The sequence below is a fragment of the Berghia stephanieae genome, chromosome 7, assembly GCF_034508935.2.
Source record: "Berghia stephanieae isolate SIO BIC M18660-M18661 chromosome 7, UCSD_Bste_1.3, whole genome shotgun sequence".
In the NCBI taxonomy this organism is placed as follows: domain Eukaryota; kingdom Metazoa; phylum Mollusca; class Gastropoda; order Nudibranchia; family Aeolidiidae; genus Berghia; species Berghia stephanieae.
The window spans coordinates 65,754,120-65,771,619 of record NC_088366.1 but is presented as its reverse complement, the minus strand read 5'-3'; the positions used below and the strand labels follow the sequence as shown (position 1 = coordinate 65,771,619).

The 17,500-nt window shown below is 31.3% G+C and overlaps 1 protein-coding gene and 5 non-coding genes across 6 annotated transcripts in view; 5 read left to right on the top strand and 1 right to left on the bottom strand.

Annotated features, from left to right (window-relative positions):
* Positions 1 to 17,500, bottom strand: part of LOC144976613 (rifampicin phosphotransferase-like) — a 48,714-nt gene that overhangs the window by 19,285 nt on the left and 11,929 nt on the right. The window contains exons 12-22 of the mRNA XM_078920908.1: positions 16,999 to 17,061; positions 15,980 to 16,029; positions 15,337 to 15,440; positions 14,129 to 14,199; positions 12,056 to 12,191; positions 11,233 to 11,448; positions 3,620 to 3,720; positions 3,055 to 3,126; positions 2,188 to 2,294; positions 1,383 to 1,455; positions 1 to 23 (exon numbers count right to left, since the gene is read on the bottom strand). The exon at positions 1 to 23 is cut by the window's left edge and continues 70 nt beyond it. Coding sequence (XP_078777034.1) covers positions 1 to 23; positions 1,383 to 1,455; positions 2,188 to 2,294; positions 3,055 to 3,126; positions 3,620 to 3,720; positions 11,233 to 11,448; positions 12,056 to 12,191; positions 14,129 to 14,199; positions 15,337 to 15,440; positions 15,980 to 16,029; positions 16,999 to 17,061 — 1,016 coding nt within the window. The remainder of the gene's footprint in view (positions 24 to 1,382; positions 1,456 to 2,187; positions 2,295 to 3,054; positions 3,127 to 3,619; positions 3,721 to 11,232; positions 11,449 to 12,055; positions 12,192 to 14,128; positions 14,200 to 15,336; positions 15,441 to 15,979; positions 16,030 to 16,998; positions 17,062 to 17,500) is intronic.
* LOC144977699 (U6 spliceosomal RNA) lies at positions 5,032 to 5,135 on the top strand. Its single transcript, XR_013646384.1, has one exon. It is a non-coding gene; the product is annotated as a U6 spliceosomal RNA (small nuclear RNA).
* On the top strand, positions 5,903 to 6,008 carry LOC144977691 (U6 spliceosomal RNA). Its single transcript, XR_013646377.1, has one exon. It is a non-coding gene; the product is annotated as a U6 spliceosomal RNA (small nuclear RNA).
* LOC144977697 (U6 spliceosomal RNA) lies at positions 7,296 to 7,396 on the top strand. Its single transcript, XR_013646382.1, has one exon. It is a non-coding gene; the product is annotated as a U6 spliceosomal RNA (small nuclear RNA).
* LOC144977700 (U6 spliceosomal RNA) lies at positions 8,393 to 8,499 on the top strand. The gene has a single exon (XR_013646385.1). It is a non-coding gene; the product is annotated as a U6 spliceosomal RNA (small nuclear RNA).
* On the top strand, positions 9,538 to 9,643 carry LOC144977690 (U6 spliceosomal RNA). The gene has a single exon (XR_013646376.1). It is a non-coding gene; the product is annotated as a U6 spliceosomal RNA (small nuclear RNA).

Here is a 17,500-nt window from a genome sequence, read left to right as displayed (position 1 = left end):
CCTCCTGCGTTGTGATTAAACACCTGCAAATTAACACAGATTCAGTTGTACAATATGAAAGGTGAAAACATCCACAGTAATCTGTGACTGTTCTCTGTTTTGATTGGACTGTAATAGAACATTTGCAGTGATAAGCCCGTGGGGCCTTTTGCAAATACAAGTCAATGGCGATTGAAGATTGAAGAAAAAATGAATTATAGCCAAATGCTGCGACATGTTGAGAGACGAGAGAGGGAGTATGTGGGAAGGAAAGTATTAGACATACAATTAGTGGGAAAGAGAAAAAAAGGGACGCCCAAAGACTAGATGGTTGGATAAGGTAAAGGACGATATGAAAGAACTGGGTCTGGAGGAGGATGCTGATGATATGAACTGAGATGCATGGAGATGTGGCATTCATTATGGCAACCCTGTAAAATGCGGGATAAGCTGAAAGAAGAAGCAAATGCTGCGATAAAATATATTGAAAAGATTATTGATTATTCATAAAACAGATATTCACAATTTAAAAAAAAGGGAAACGTTTACTATAATACATTGAAATAACAGTTGGGAGCTATATTTAAATTTAGCACATTGGATTACAATGCCACACAATTAGGACTCCCTTCATTCCCCTACTTTGGCCAGAAACATGTCCACTACAAATATTAATCAACTAAAATGACTCAAAATTGATAAAAAATAATATCTGAAATAGATTTTTTGAGGATCATCTTAACTCTCATTGAAAATTGAACAAATTTGTTTGATTTTCCATGCATATGAACTCGAGAGAGTTAACCAATTCTGACAGCTCAGTTGGTAGAGCACTCACTTTACACGCAGAGGGAGTGAGATCGATCCCGGGTGAAGTCAAACGTTTTTTTTGATCCTTCTGTCCACCCAACACTGATTGAGTACCTGGGTCTGTTAAATCTGGTGGAAAGTACTTTGCAGTAGACTAGTGTCCTATCAAAAGGATAGCAAACAATTGCTATTTGTCTGTATTAAGCAATAGAAACTGGGATAAACTTCAGCTCCATGGGCCTAATGGCTCTGAAGATCTGCCTTTACTTTTACTTTCTTAACCAATCAATATTTTAGGTAATTTTTGCCATTATATGCATATGGGAAATATTCTTTCTGTTATAAAGTGTTTATCTGAGGAGTGTTTATATGAGGATTACCTCAGACTCTAATATTAGGCTCTTCTAATTCTCCTCCCCCCCCCCCCCCCCCCCCCCCAACCCCTCTTTCCCTCCATTTATTTTTTTTTCTTTCTTTATCATTCTTTGATATCTTTTCTTTCTCATCATCCTAGCTCCCCCCCCCCCCCCCAACCCCATTATATTCATCATCATTATTGATTCCAGACTTAACGGATACCAGAAATTGCTTACTTGTAGACTGTATTCTATGGCTCTCATGAATGTACTCATGGTCAAAGGTGTGACAGCTCCTGGCATCATCTCGCTGAAGGGACAAATAAATTAAAAATTGTAACATCCATTTAAAAAGAAAAAAAGAAAAAAAAGGAAAGAAAAGATGACTGAAAGCAACATTGGAAATTTCAATGGTGACTTTACGCAAATAAGCAGGACATGATTCATGTTTAAAGTTTAAAGTTTAAAGTGAAGAATTCAGATCACAAATTATGAAAACTGATTTTTAAAGAGCCTGTTAAACAACAACAACAACAACAATAACAATAACAACAACAACAACAAAATAAAGAAATTCAAAATGCAGAGAACAAATAAACAACAATAATACAATGAACATGAAGATGATGATGATGATGATGATGATGATGATGATTGTGATAAAAAAAAAAGAGCTTTTATATAGCGCAATATCCACTTAACGTGCTCATAGCGCTTTACAAGGGGTCCCTGGTCAACAGCAACATTTAACATGTAGGACGAGACATGACGCCTGTTAGGAAATATTACAATTTTCGACAGAACAACGCTGTTAATGGCCAGGTACTCATTTTACACCTGAGTACGGTGAGAGAATGTGATAAAGAGTCTTTTCAAGGACTAACTATGCGTCGAGCGAGGCTCGAACCCAGGACCTTCCGATCCGAAAGCGAGTGTCATACCACTAGACCACATAGCCGCATGTGATAGTGGCGATAAAGATGACAACAAAGATAATAATGACAACAATGACTTAATCAACAACATGAAAATAATAAATCACCTAATATTGGCAGTCGTTGTCCACTGGTAGTCGCAGGTCATGGGACTGTCGAACTCGTGCAAGAGATCATCCTCCGTCTCACTGGCTGCTACCGTAATTGGACGACACTGGGAAGGTGGATACAAATAATGTCAACTTCAATGTGTATGCCATCAACATTTTACCAGCAAACAGAAATTGTACAGTAAATAACAAACAAACAAACAAACAATAATATCTAATGAAAAAAAAAATACCCCTAAAACATCAATCAAGAGTTTCAGATAAATCTTTTTCAGTGTTTGGGTATTTATAAAAGGGAACAAAAACTTCAAAACAATGATATGAAAAGAAAAAAAAGGAATGAAACATCTTTGAAAAAGAACAAAATTATGAAAAGTTTATTTTAGCCTAAAAATCCTTACTCAGCCATGCACCCCAAAATAGTTCCTTGTTACATATTTTGTTCTTTTACCAAGCTGTTATAATAATTAAATTTTTGTTTTATACTAAAAGAACTGCTGACTTTAGAAAAAGACAGTATGTATATTTGTAAAGCGTGGGAATATACAGTATTTTTCCTTGCGACAGCAGAACAAAGTACAGTCCACAACTTCAGGCAGCTACGTATCTACTTGGTCAAAACAATTCTATTATAATTTTTTTTTCTTCAATATACACAGTTACTCTTACCAACCATCCTATGGATAGGACGCTAGTCTATCGCATAGTACTTTTCACCAGATCTAACAGACCCAGCTACCCAATGTGGCTATGTGGTCTTGTGGTATGACACTCGCTTTTTGGCTTCTCTCGAAAACGTGCTAGAATCAGCCAGTACTGTACCAGATTGATATGGAAGGTCACGATAATGTAATAAATACTAACCTGCAAAAGAAAAATATCCTCTTCAACGACTGCCCATTCTATGTCCCTTGGACCGCCGTAGCGATTCTCCAGCTGGTAAAAGATAATTAATCAAATAAACATGTAATTTTTTAATCATGACTTACAATAAATTGATTGAATCACATTAATTATGCATAATCATGAGGGGCTAGATGGTCAAGTGGTTAAAGCATTGTTGTTACACTCAAGTTTGGGCAGCAGAACAGTATCATGATTTTCTATAAGCAAGGAACCCAATATGATGATGATGATGATGATGATGATGATGATGATGATGATGATGATGATGATGATGATGATGACAATGACGATGATAATAAAAATAGACAATAATGATAATGATGATTATAAAAATGGTCGATAATGATGCTGAATGATGATGATGATGAAGATGATGATGATGATGACAACGACAACGACGATGATGATGATGATGATGATGATGATGACAATGACGATGATGATGATGATGATGATGATGATGATGATGATGATGATGATGATGATGATGATGATGATGGTCAGTGTTAAAAAGATAAATCACCTCAATTCCCAAACGAGCCAATTTAAGTACGATACTATCGGTGACTGACATGGACGACGAACTACTGCTGGATAATGGATTCTCCTGAATCCCTCCCTCATCTGGAATGAATTTCAAATCAAAGAAATATTCATAGGCATAAAAAGCAAAAAAACCCAGAAAAAAAATAAAAAAAATTGGCATTTATTATGTACATGCTCAAGTGATTTACAAGGGGTCCTTAGCTAACAGCAACACTTAACATGTAGGATGAGACATGAAGCCTGTTAGGTTAGGTGCACACCCGAATGCGGTCAGCAAATGTGAGTGACGAGTCTTTTCCAAGAGGTCAAGCTCAGCTTGAACCAGACCACAAGACCACATAGTACAGAATCAGAAATATCTATGTGTGTTCATTACAGTATTAGGACTACTGTTATTATCATCATTATTATTATGATGTCATTACTGTTATTATTATCATTATTATTATTATTATTATTATTATTATTATTATTATTATTATTATTATTATTATTATTATTATTATTATTATCATTATTATTATTATTTTTATTATTATTATTTTTATTATCATTATTATTATTATCATTATTATGAAAACCGTTATTATAATGATCATTATTTATAAATATTATTATCATTATTATCATTATTATTATTATTATTATTATTATTATTATTATTATTATTATTATTATTTATTATTATCATTATTATTATTATTATTATTATTATTATTATTATTATTATTATTATTATTATTATTATTATTATTATTATTATTATTATTATTATTATTGTGTTATTTAATTATTATTATTGTTATTATTATATTATTATTATTATTATTATTATTATTATTATTATTATTATTATTATTATTATTATTATTATTATTATTATTATTATTATTATTATTAATTATTATTATTATTATTATTATTATTATTATTATTATTATTATTATTATTATTATTATTATTATTATTATTATTATTATTATTATTATTATTATTGTATACATCCTTTTATGAAGTCTTGGCAAAGATGAATTATTCATTAGTTTATAACACCTTCATTAATGAATAATAGTGCAAACAATAGTAGTAATTAGTACATATGTCTAACATAAAAATTATTATAATAACAACACAACTAATTAGTCTTTGTAATCTATTGTTATTAAAGGAATAATTCAATATTCATATCGATACATTATTACGTTTAATTAAACCTTTTCAATTTATAGGCAATATAATATTTAGAAGTAAAAAGTTAATACATTGATAATGTCTGTGTAAAGCACAATGCCAAAATGTAATTATATCAAGCATGCAAATTCTAACCGAATAAATTAGTAACTCCGTAGCATACACAGTATATATACGGACGGTGTTCCTCTTATGATCGTACTGTTCACGCAGTACATATACTAAAATTGGAACGATACAGAGAAGATTAGATGGCCCTGCGCAAGGATGACACGCAAATTCGTGAAGCGTTCCAATATTTTTTTTTTTTCATTATTGTTCCTATTATTATTATTATTATTATTATTATTATATATTATTAATTGATATTATTATTATTATTATATTATTAATATTATTATATTATTATTTATTATAATATTATTAATATTATTATTATAGTTTACATGAAGTAATGAATTTTCAAAGTTCATCTTAAGTTGGCGAGGAAATGTTTTTGGATTACACAGATTTTTAACTATCTATCAATACTTTCATCATATCTATACCTTGAAATTAATGCTGAAAAGTTCGAGCAAATTGAAAAAATTCAAGATGAGGGGGCAGTTTATCAGGAAAATAACACTGACAAAAATGAATTAGCAAGAATCATCGCTTTAGATCTATAATAACGTCCCATTATCAAATGACTAAGATGGGAAAGATAATTTAGATGCACGGCGAAAAATCAACAAGTGATAAGTGATGTCTAACACAAAGATAATATAAATCTAAACAACTAGTTATGCCCCTTTGTAATTCTCATAATTTATTAGTAAAGGGGAATAATCCAATATTTAAGGTATCCGGTTATATTGATATTGTGCTATTTAAACAATTTTAAAACTATAGTGCAATTAAATAATCATTTTAGAAGTAAAAAGTTATATTACATTTGATAAATGTCTGGTTGTAAGACACCAATGCCAAAACTTGTAATTATATCAATGCATGCAATATTCTAACCGAATAATTCAGTAACTCCGTAGCACTACACAGTATATATACGGACGGTGTTCCTCTTATGATCGTACTGTTCACGCAGTACATATACTAAAATTGGAACGATACAGAGAAGATTAGCATGGCCCCTGCGCAAGGATGACACGCAAATTCGTGAAGCGTTCCATATTTTTTTTTTTTTCATTATTGTTCCTATATTATTATTATTATTATTATTATTATTAATATTATTATTATTATTATTATTATTATTATTATTATTATTATTATTATTATTATTATTATTATTATTATAGTATACAACATTTTATGAAGTAATGAATTTTCAACGTTCATCTTGACTTGGCGAGGAAATGTTTTTGGATTGCACAGATTTTTAACTATCTATCAATACTTTCATCATATCTATACCTTGAAATTAATGCTGAAAAGTTCGAGCAAATTGAAAAAAATCAAGATGAGGGGGCAGTTTATCAGGAATATAACACTGACAAAAATGAATTAGCAAGAATCATCGCTTTAGATCTATAATAACGTCCCATTATCAAATGACTAAGATGGGAAAGATAAATTAGATACACGACGAAAAATCAAAGTGATAAGTAATGTCTAACACAAAAATATTATAAAACCAAACAACTAATTATGTCCCTTTGTAATTCTCATTGTTCATTTATAAAGGGGAATAATTCAATATTTCAGGTATCGGATGATATTGTTAATGTGTTATTCAAACACTTTTTCATATTATAGTGCAATTAAATAATCATTTTAGAAGTAAAAAAAATATATCATTTGATAATTGTCTGGTTGTAGACATGAATGCCAAAACTTGTAATTACATCACTACATGCAATATTCTAACCGAATAATTAAGTAATTCCGTAGCACTAGGCAGTATATATACGGACGGTGTTCCTCTTCAGGTTGTACTGTTCACGCAACAAGATATGAAGTGAATAGAAAAGTGCCAGAAGACAATAGAGAATAAAAATTTTTCGCGGCGGTGGTGGGGTTTGAACCTGCGACCTTATTGGTACGACAAACTTTTCTGAATTAAAAATTCACCCCATACACCGGAGCATACTCAATGTCTCAATCGTTTCTATGTTATATGTTTGTGTTGAGAATATTGGCTATTAGGCTTAGGCTAACTGCTGGTCAAAATTATTCGCGATGGTGGTGTACGAACGAATCGGCGGTCTCAAGAAGTGGGTGAGAGAGGGATCTAGTAATGACTTTGAGTTTGAAACGAATATTTTTGTGTTCGTGGATAGCTACACGGTAGAGCCACGCTCTCACCTGCCAGGCGGAGTTGTCGTACAATAAGGTCGCAGGTTCAAACCCACCACCGCCGCGAAAAATTTTTATTCTCTATTGTCTTCTGGCACTTTTCTATTCACTTCATATCTTGTTGTTACCAACATAAGTGCCTGCTCCACTTTTCTGAATTAAAAACTGTTCACGCAGTACATATACTAAAATTGGAACGATACAGAGAAGATTAGCATGGCCCCTGCGCAAGGATGACACGCAAATTCGTGAAGCGTTCCATATTTTTTTTTTCATAATTGTTCCTTTATTATTATTATTACTTTCATCATCATTTCTCATCTCATCTGTCATTATATTATATAATAATTAATTTTATTATAATTATTATTATTATTATTATTATTATTATTTTATTATTATTATTATATTTATTATTACTTTATTTATTATTATATATTACTTTTTATATTTAATTATGTATTATTATTATTATTATTTTTATTATTATTATTATTATTTTATTATTATTATTATTATTTATATCATTATTATTAATTTTTTATTATTATTATTATTATTATTATTATTATTATTATTATTATTTTATTATTATTATATATTATTATTATTATTTTTATATACAACTTTTATGAAGTAATGAATTTTCAACGTTCATCTTGACTTGGCGAGGAAATGTTTTTGGATTGCACAGATTTTTAACTATCTATCAATACTTTCATCATATCTATACCTTGAAATTAATGCTGAAATGTTGACTCATGCTGAAAAGTTCGACCAAATTTAAAAGATCTAAAAAATTCAAGACGAGGCGGCAGTTTATCAGGAAAATAACACTGACAAAAATGAATTAGCAAGAATCATCGCTTAAGATCTATAATAACATCCCATTATCAAATGACTAAGGTGGAGAGATAATTTAGATGCACGGCGAAAAATCAACAAGTGATAAGTGATTTCTAACACGCAGATAATATAAATCTAAACAGCTAGTTATGTCCCTTTGTAATTCACATTATTTATTATAAAGGGGAATAATCCAATATTTAAGGTATCAGGTTATATTGTAAATGGGTTATTTAAACAATTTTACAATTATAGTGCAATTAAATAATCATTTTAGAAGTAAAAAAATATATTACATTTGATAAAAGTCTGGTGGTAAGACATTAATGCCAAAACTTGTAATTATAACAATGCATGTAATATTCTAACCGAATAATTCAGTAATTCAGTAGCAGTAGATACTATATATACGGACGGTGTTCCTCTTATGATCGTACTGTTCACGCAATTGGAACGATACAGAGAAGATTAGCATGGCCCCTGCGCAAGCATGACACGCAAATTCCTGAAGCGTTCCATATTTTTTTTTTTTTTTACTTGTGTACACAGTTTTATTTTTATCACTGTTAGTATGGATTTTTTTTCCATTTTTTTGGTGTGTTTTTGTTTTGTTTTGTTTTAATTTTTGGTTTGGATGTTTGTTTTTTAAAGATTTGTGCGTTGGTCTCTTTGCATGGCTGTATGGGTTTAAAACAATAACAACAGCAGTGAAAACAATATAATAATAATAATAATAATAATAATAATAATAATAATAATAATAATAATAAATAATTAATAATATAATAATAATAATAATAATAATAATATATAATTAATAATAATAATATAATAATAATAATTAAAATTAAATAATAATAAAAATAATAATAATAATAATAATAATAAATAATAATAATAATAATAATAAATAATATTAAATTTAAATAATTATTTACTATTTTTTCCCCCCTGCATGATCAATACGTTCAATTTTAATTTAAACCTTTAAATTGATGCTAAATTGAAATGTCGTTTGTTAAGTGTTTGACTGATGAAAAGTTTGATCAATTTTAATACACCATAAAATAAATTCTTCTAGAATGATGGGGCATTTTAGCAGGAATATAACAATGACAAAGATGAATATGCAAGATTCATCATATCATTTTATAATTACATCCTATTATAAAAGAAAGATAATTTAGATGCGAATAAATCAACTGGTGTATTAGAGATGAATATGGATAATAAGCGATGTCAAACATAAAAATAATATATAAAGCCAAACAACTGGTTATGTCCCTTTGCAATTCTCATTATCAACATATAAAGGGGAATAATCCATTGTTCAAGGTATCAGATCGTATTGTCAATGTGTTATTTAAATATTTAGATTTATAACAATATCAAAATATGTTTTTAGAATTTAAAAAAATATGTTAGTTTAAAGAAAAATAATGGTTGTTAGAAATGAAAGCTATGAATTGTAATTGTAACACTACATGCAATATTCGAACCGTATAATTGAATTATTTGGCCGATATGGACGGTATATATACGGACGGAATTCCACTCGAGATTGTACTGTTCACGCAGTACATATACTAAAATTGGAACGATACAGAGAAGATTAGCATGGCCCCTGCGCAAGGATGACACGCAAATTCGTGAAGCGTTCCATATTTTTTTCCCACTTCCTTATTTCTCTTCTTCTTTTTTTTTTTTTATTTCGCTCTGACCACCACCACCATCATTATCATCGTCATTTCAATTTGATCAATCACGTTTTTGTTTTCAATTCATTAGATTGATTATTCCAAATATTAACTTTATTCTATATTTATTAATTTATTGTTTTCACATGCCAAATTGGAAGTTTTAGGATCCAAAAGTGCTCTGGTTTGGCCTAGTATTAAAAACGAATTTATGAACTTTAATTTCGATCCTCAAACTTTATTATAAAATTTCTTTTGAGAGTAGTATTTACAGCTACAGTCTCTTCAACTGGCATAGAAATTATGTTTCAAAAAATGATTGAAAAGCTTCAATGCACGATAAAATCACACACAAAACCGACAGACAGACAGACACACACACACGCACGCACACACACACACACACACACACACACACTGTATTTTTGAAAACCCAAAATAAGTCAACAACAGTTTAATGTCTAAAATCTAATCAGACCTTAGTTGATTGTATAAAATAAAGACATTCCATAGTTGAATGTCTAAAATCTAACCAGACCTTAGTTGATTGTATAAAATAAAGATATTCCATAGTTTAATGTCTAAAATCTAATCAGACCTTAGTTGATTGTATAAAATAAGGATATTCCATAGTTTAATGTCTAAAATCTAATCAGACCTTAGTTGATTGTATAAAATAAAGATATTCCATAGTTAATGTCTAAAATCTAATCAGACCTTAGTTGATTGTATAAAATAAAGATATTCCATAGTTTAATGTCTAAAATCTAATCAGACCTTAGTTGATTGTATAAAATAAAGATATTCCATAGTTTAATGTCTAAAATCTAATCAGACCTTAGTTGATTGTATAAAATAAAGATATTCCATAGTTTAATGTCTAAAATCTAATCAGACCTTAGTTGATTGTATAAAATAAAGATATTCCATAGTTTAATGTCTAAAATCTAATCAGACCTTAGTTGATTGTATAAAATAAAGATATTCCATAGTTTAATGTCTAAAATCTAATCAGACCTTAGTTGATTGTATAAAATAAAGATATTCCATAGTTTAATGTCTAAAATCTAATCAGACCTTAGTTGATTGTATAAAATAAAGATATTCCATAGTTTAATGTCTAAAATCTAATCAGACCTTAGTTGATTGTATAAAATAAAGATATTCCACAGTTTAATGTCTAAAATCTAATCAGACCTTAGTTGATTGTATAAAATAAAGACATTCCATAGTTGAATGTCTAAAATCTAACACAGAGTAGTTCATCCTATAGAACAAAATCTGCCAAATTTGAATGTCTAAAATATACTCGAATTATAGTTGATGATCTAGAATTAAAATAAATTCACACTATGATCGATTGTTTAAAATCATATCATATCAAATTTGAATGCCTAAAGTGAAATCATCCCATATTTGAATGTCTAAAGTGAAATCATTCCATACTTGAATGTCTAAAATTAAATTATACAATACTTGAAAGTCTAAAATGAAATCATACTAAAATATTATTTCTAAAATAAAATAATAGAATAGTTAAAAGTTTAAAATGAAATCCTACCACTTGCTACAATTTGTATCTGCTTCAGTCCGATAGTCGAGCTGCCAATACTCAATCCCTCAGAGCTCCCTAACCCAATAGAATCTGGGTCACGATCCACAACCAAGGTATCTGGGTCTGTCTTCCCCGATACCACCGATTCGCCCAGCCCAAAATTGGCATTGATGACCAGGCGACTTGAATTCCCTGATATCGGGTCTGCTGTAAACATCACACCTGGAGGGAATTAAAATTGACAAAAAAGAAAAAGAAAAAAGAAAAGAACTTTTATTTGATAGCCTTCATAACACGTAGGATTTTCCAAAATACAAGTCTAACTTAAGATTGTAATTGAACTCTATGACAGGTCATGGGGTCCTGATACTACAGCTGGTAGTATATATAATCCAACTCTAAAATTAGATCACTTTCATAAGATCATTCTAAGTTGCTTAACTGATAGGGCACTCGCTTTACAAGGAAAGGGGGTGTCATGTTATTTATCTGGAGCAGCAAATGTGATTTTTTTTACCCCCCCCCCCCCTGTCCGCATAACAGTGATTGGGTACCTGGGACAGTTAGATTTGACAGAAAGTACTTTGCAACAGACTTGCGCCCAATCCAAATGGTAACAAGAGATTGTTTTTGACCATTGAATGTTAAATTCTGGCTCAACAAGGTTTTCTATACCAAAATTTAAATCACGACCTCCCTGTCCAAATATGAATGAAACAAAATATTTATTAAATTATTATTATTATTATTATTATTATTATTATTATTATTATTACTATTATTATCATTATTATTATTATTAATGATGATGATGATACTTAATCTTTACCAGCAGAATCAGCAGGGACCATTTCCTGAATGACCACGCCCACCAATGTTCTGATTGGTTGGCCATGTTGACGTCTATACTCCACAGCCTGGAAGGTGTAAGCAGACGACCAGCACTGTTTGATGGCCTCTATGATCTGTACATTAATAACACATTAAGTAAGCTTTGACAAACTGGAAATAATCATAAATGCTCAATTGGATGGTAGCGTAGTGTGTCTAATTTTCAAAAACCACAATATCTCAATGACAACAAAACATAGGGTTTTGAAGGCCTATGTATGGTCAGTATTATTATATGGCTGTGAAAGCTGGACAATTAAAGAAGACATTAGACAGAAACTGGAGTCAGGAGAGATGTGGTTTCTTAGAAGGATGTTAAGAATCTCATGGACAGAGAAGAAAACTAATGAAGAAGTATTAGAGCAAGCTGAAACTAAAAGTTTACTAATTCGTACAATAAGAAAAAGACAATGCAATTTTTAGGGCACCTAAATCGACATAAATGTATTGAACATCTTGCTCTCACAGGAAAGATAGAAGGTAAAAAGAGTAAAGGTAGACCAAGAAAAACATATTTGAATAGTTTGAACAGCTGGGTGACAAAGAAAGAGAAGAGTAATATTAGTTTTCTGAGGTTATCTGATCAGAGAGATGAATGGCGTACCATGATCACCGATGTCTGGCACAGACTTGGTACTTGAAGAAGAAGAAGGGTAGTGAGGATAATTAACATGAACCGATCATATCTGAATTCATTCTTTCCCTCTACAATCTGTGAACTAAAATCTCCGTTTCTAAATGTGTCCTGTGTGCCTACATTATTTCCATGTAAGACTATGTGTGTGAAGGCGAGAAAGAAAATGAAATTGTAAGCTGTGGATCGTTGTTTGTTTTTAAGGGTTTTACGGCGCTTGCAACACATTTAGGTTATATCAGCGCCAGTAAAAAGGAAGAAAATGAGATAGTAAAAAGTTTAGTTACTAATTCGTACAATAAAAAAAGACAAAGCAATTTTAGGAACTAAATGGGACATCAGATGTAATTAAACTGCTACCACGAAATGATAAGTTTGAAAAGATACAAGGCTCATAGAAAAACATATATATCTAAACAAAGAGGAACAGTCAAATTGTTTACATTATACATCATAAAATGAATGCTACATATCACGAGTCTGAGATTGGTACAAGGAAAAGAAATAGATATCTCAAAACAATAACCGATCATTTGATCTGTTTCCCTCCACAACTGTAGATAACTAAAATCTCCGTATCTAATTCCGTGTGCCAATTATCAGTAAGACTTTGGAAAGTAAGGGGAAAGAAAAGTAATTGTACTGCTGCGATATGGGGCAGGTACACAGAAGGTGATGAATCGATCTGGGTGATGAGAATGGTGATGATGATGATGATGATGATGATGATGATGATGATGATGATAATGATTAATAATAAGATAATAATAACGATGATAAAATCTTATATAGTGCTGCAGCTCAGAAAAGATCAGACACCAAGTGCTTATATTACACAAGTTATAAAACACACATATGCAAACACGCAGCATGATTATCAGTCAAATGGTAAAGATAAAAATATCTTGTTTGATCTTATTTCTCTATTATATATGGTTCTGCCATTTTAATGATGGCTTGTTCAGAGGAAATTATTATAATGGTTTCATTACTCACTTCATCTCTTATTATTTTATGGTTATCTTCTCTTTTTGAGGGGCAGCGCGGCTCAGTGGTAAGAACTTTGCATCGTACCCAAAAGGTACTGAGTTCGATCACCCATTGCTGCACTGTGTGGCCTTGAGCAAGTCACCTCACCCTAGCTCAATTTGTGGCGCTGCACTGCGACTGACGTCTGGATTATTCCAGTCCTTCCTTGGGATAGACCCTAGAGACAAATTTCCCTTATGGGATGAATAAAGGGAATAGATAGTGTACTTTTGGCTAAGAAACTCACAACATTGCCATCCGGAAATACAACGAACGGACCAACACACAAAACTATGTGTGTAACCTTGAACGTTCATAGTTTGGTTAATTCAGTTATTTTATTTTTACCTTATCCAATCCCATGACTCCCAGGACGGTATCCATCTGACCAGCGGATGACGCCTCGTCTCCATCTTCTCCTGAGAGGTGAATAGTAAATATAATGTCATATGATATAATACAAAGCGGCACGGAAATCTCAAACACGCAAATCTTGAAATCATGGAAATCTAAAACAAGTCTCAATTCCACCTTTTAATTTAATATCTCCACTTTTACAGTATTGGCAACATGAAAATCTCGTACACTTTTGGAGGCCAACATAGAAGTCTTTAACAGACTGGACATTCACTTTTGTGTTTGTTAATACAATTCTTAAGCCAATGTGTGTGTGTGTGTGTGTGTGGAGGGGTGTGTGCAAATCATGTTTGACCTGTGTCTTATGCACGCGATGCCTCACTCTAATTTTAATTTGTGCAAGTACCAGTGGAAGACTAGCAAGGTGGTGATATCAAACTTTTACAGATTGGCAACATGATCTGTTCTTCGGAGGCTGAACAAGAATTCTTGACGGCTATGTTCACTTCTGTGGTATAATAATTTTGATAGCAAGTGTTTGGGTTGTGTCGTATGTCGGTAAAGTGGGGTACTTGGAAAATCATTTTGACTCCATTCTTCCACGCTGAAAAGCCTCACTACATGTCTTTTGTCAGATAAATGAAATCTAACAGGGTTATGGCATCTGTTACATTAAAATTTCTACAGAGGACCTTCAACAGTGCCAGATCAAAACCATTTATATATTTTGTTGTGGCTGAAGAGGTTTTTGAATCCGAAAACGTTCGTGTGTTTGGTATTTTGTTATTTTTTGAAGCTGTTATATTCATTTTCGTCTATTACTTTTTACAGGTTTACGGTACAGATCCTCCTTTGACTAATAATAACCATTGTGGCTATGTGGTCTTGGGACAAACACTCACCTTTGGACTGGAAAGTTCAGGGTTTGAGTCCTGCTCTCAGTGGCAAATTGTTGAGTTCTTGGAAAAGGCTCGTTACTCACGTTCTCTTACCATAATCAAGTGCAAAATGAGTACCTGACCGTTAATATCAATGTCTCTGTCCGAAAAATAAAAATTGTAACATTGCCTAACAGGCGTCATGTCTCATCCTACAACATTTTCGAATTAACAATTGGACTGTCCAGTGGATACTGCGCTCTATATAGGCTTAAATTTCTTATTCATTTATTTATATGTTTATCTGTTATTTTAATCTACCTGCAGCTGAGGATCTGATAGCAAATCGACACTGTTCATAATTAGGTCCTTTGAGCTTCTTGAGAGACTGAGCTATGACAGCCTTCATTGTCGAGTTGAGGTCGCTATAAGTGAAGGACGACAAGGAATCATTTTGGAGATCTTTAACAATGCGTTAAACATAGCTTTAATTCAAGGGAGATGCAATGAAATGCTTTAACTTGGAGTGTTAAAAATAATAACATAAATTAAAGTGATAATTTTATTAAGAATCTGAGTTAGTGTAAAATAGAAGAATATTGCCAGGCAATTAAAAGTTTAAAAGAATATTAGGGTGAGTAAAATTTCAATTTTAGCTACAGTACTCTGCCCTACAAATAGAAACACAAAAAAACAACCAAAAAAAAAAAAAAGAAAACAAAAGAAAACCAAAAATAAAAACAAAAACAAAAGAAAAAAAAAACACTATAAAAAAAACAAAAATAACCTTCTCCCCCAAAAGATAAAACAAATAAATATACCCAAACAAAACAATAGAAGAATAAGCAAATACACACACAAAAAAATCCAATACGAAACAAAAATACAAGTGAGTCATTTCCAAACAAAAGTCAAACTTTTACATAATTTTGTCAGTTCAGAGTTTATATACCTATGCACTTACACACAATGGTCCATAATTCTTTCAATTGCATACCCAATAGTCGGATTTGACTGAAGAGAAAAAGAAGATAAATGATGATTACTATGAGGACAATTGTATCTTACAGTTAATTTGTGATCTAAAATATAATTGCTATTTATTTATTAAACTACTTCATCTGATTTCTCATCATCGCATATAAGCAACACGTGTTCTGACTGTGCTTAAACTGTCTGTGATTTTGAAAAGCTTAAAGAAGATCAAGGTCGATCCTAATTAGAAGTAGCAATTATCTAAAATACTTTTTACTAAGCGATTTATCATTCATTTAAGGAAAATACTATTACTTTGTTGTCTTGATCAATTTAAAAAATTCGTCATATGTTTAAATGCATTAAGCTAACACATGTTAATGTGGCTGTTCGCTTGAAACTTCTTGAAAATTGCTATGAAAAGGCTTTAAAAACGCTCAAGGTCATCCTTAAATTTAGAATTAGCAATTCTTATTTTTATTTTTTTCATCCGGCAGATGAGTATATTATTCAATTTCTGTAGAACCAAATGCTCAGTTTATGGATTTGGTTTTCTTTGCATCAATTTTAAGAATGCAAACTTCGTCATACGTTTGAAGTCATGAAAGCCTGAAAGATTCGAAATATAGAAATGTGTAGAATGCATCGCATTGTCCATCAAACTAAATGATGAATGTGAAAGAACAACAATGATATCATATTATGCCCCTTCCGCCACGACATCATAAGATATCGTCACCTAGGCATTCCATGAAGGAATATAGATTATCCATCAAACAGAATGTCTAATGTCAACAGGAATCACCCATGTTGTCCAAATGAGCAAATTGAGGGGTTAATAATTTTGCCCAAGCAAGAAAGTGCCTGAAGCGGGGCTCAAACCTGGGACCTTCTCGGTCACTATGCAATCCCTTAACCACTCGACCACTTCCCCCCCCCCCCCCCCCAATTATATCATATAGTTATCTTTATATAAAATGTATCAAAATAATTTTAAAAGGCCCATACCATTAACTGATGTCGAAATGAATTCAATGTCAAACAAAAGCCTTGAGGTACGGTTGCATCCAGCTGAATTGGATATTAAAAAAACAACAACAACAAAAAATGTATAAGATTATCAGTGGATTGCAGTGTATGGCACTGGTAAAGATCAATAGTCCAAAAAAACAAACAAAGTTGAATTGGAGTCAACACTGCCTTTGACCAGTGTTCTAACTAAAAACTGGAAAAATTAATGTTCGTTTAACAGAAACAATCACCACCATAATTAGAATAATATCTAGAACCAAAACAAGAAGTTTCATAATATTTTTCACTCGAGAATTACAAATAATTGTTTTCGTTTCTCTATTATGTTGGAAAACTAAAATAAAAAATACCAGGTTATCCATTACTTTGGCCTGCTAGAAAGAATGTCAAAATTAAAAAGTACCCCAGCATGTTTGGTATGAAATGAAAGATAAAAAAATGAACTACTCCACTGCTAAACTGCGATGGCTGATACAGT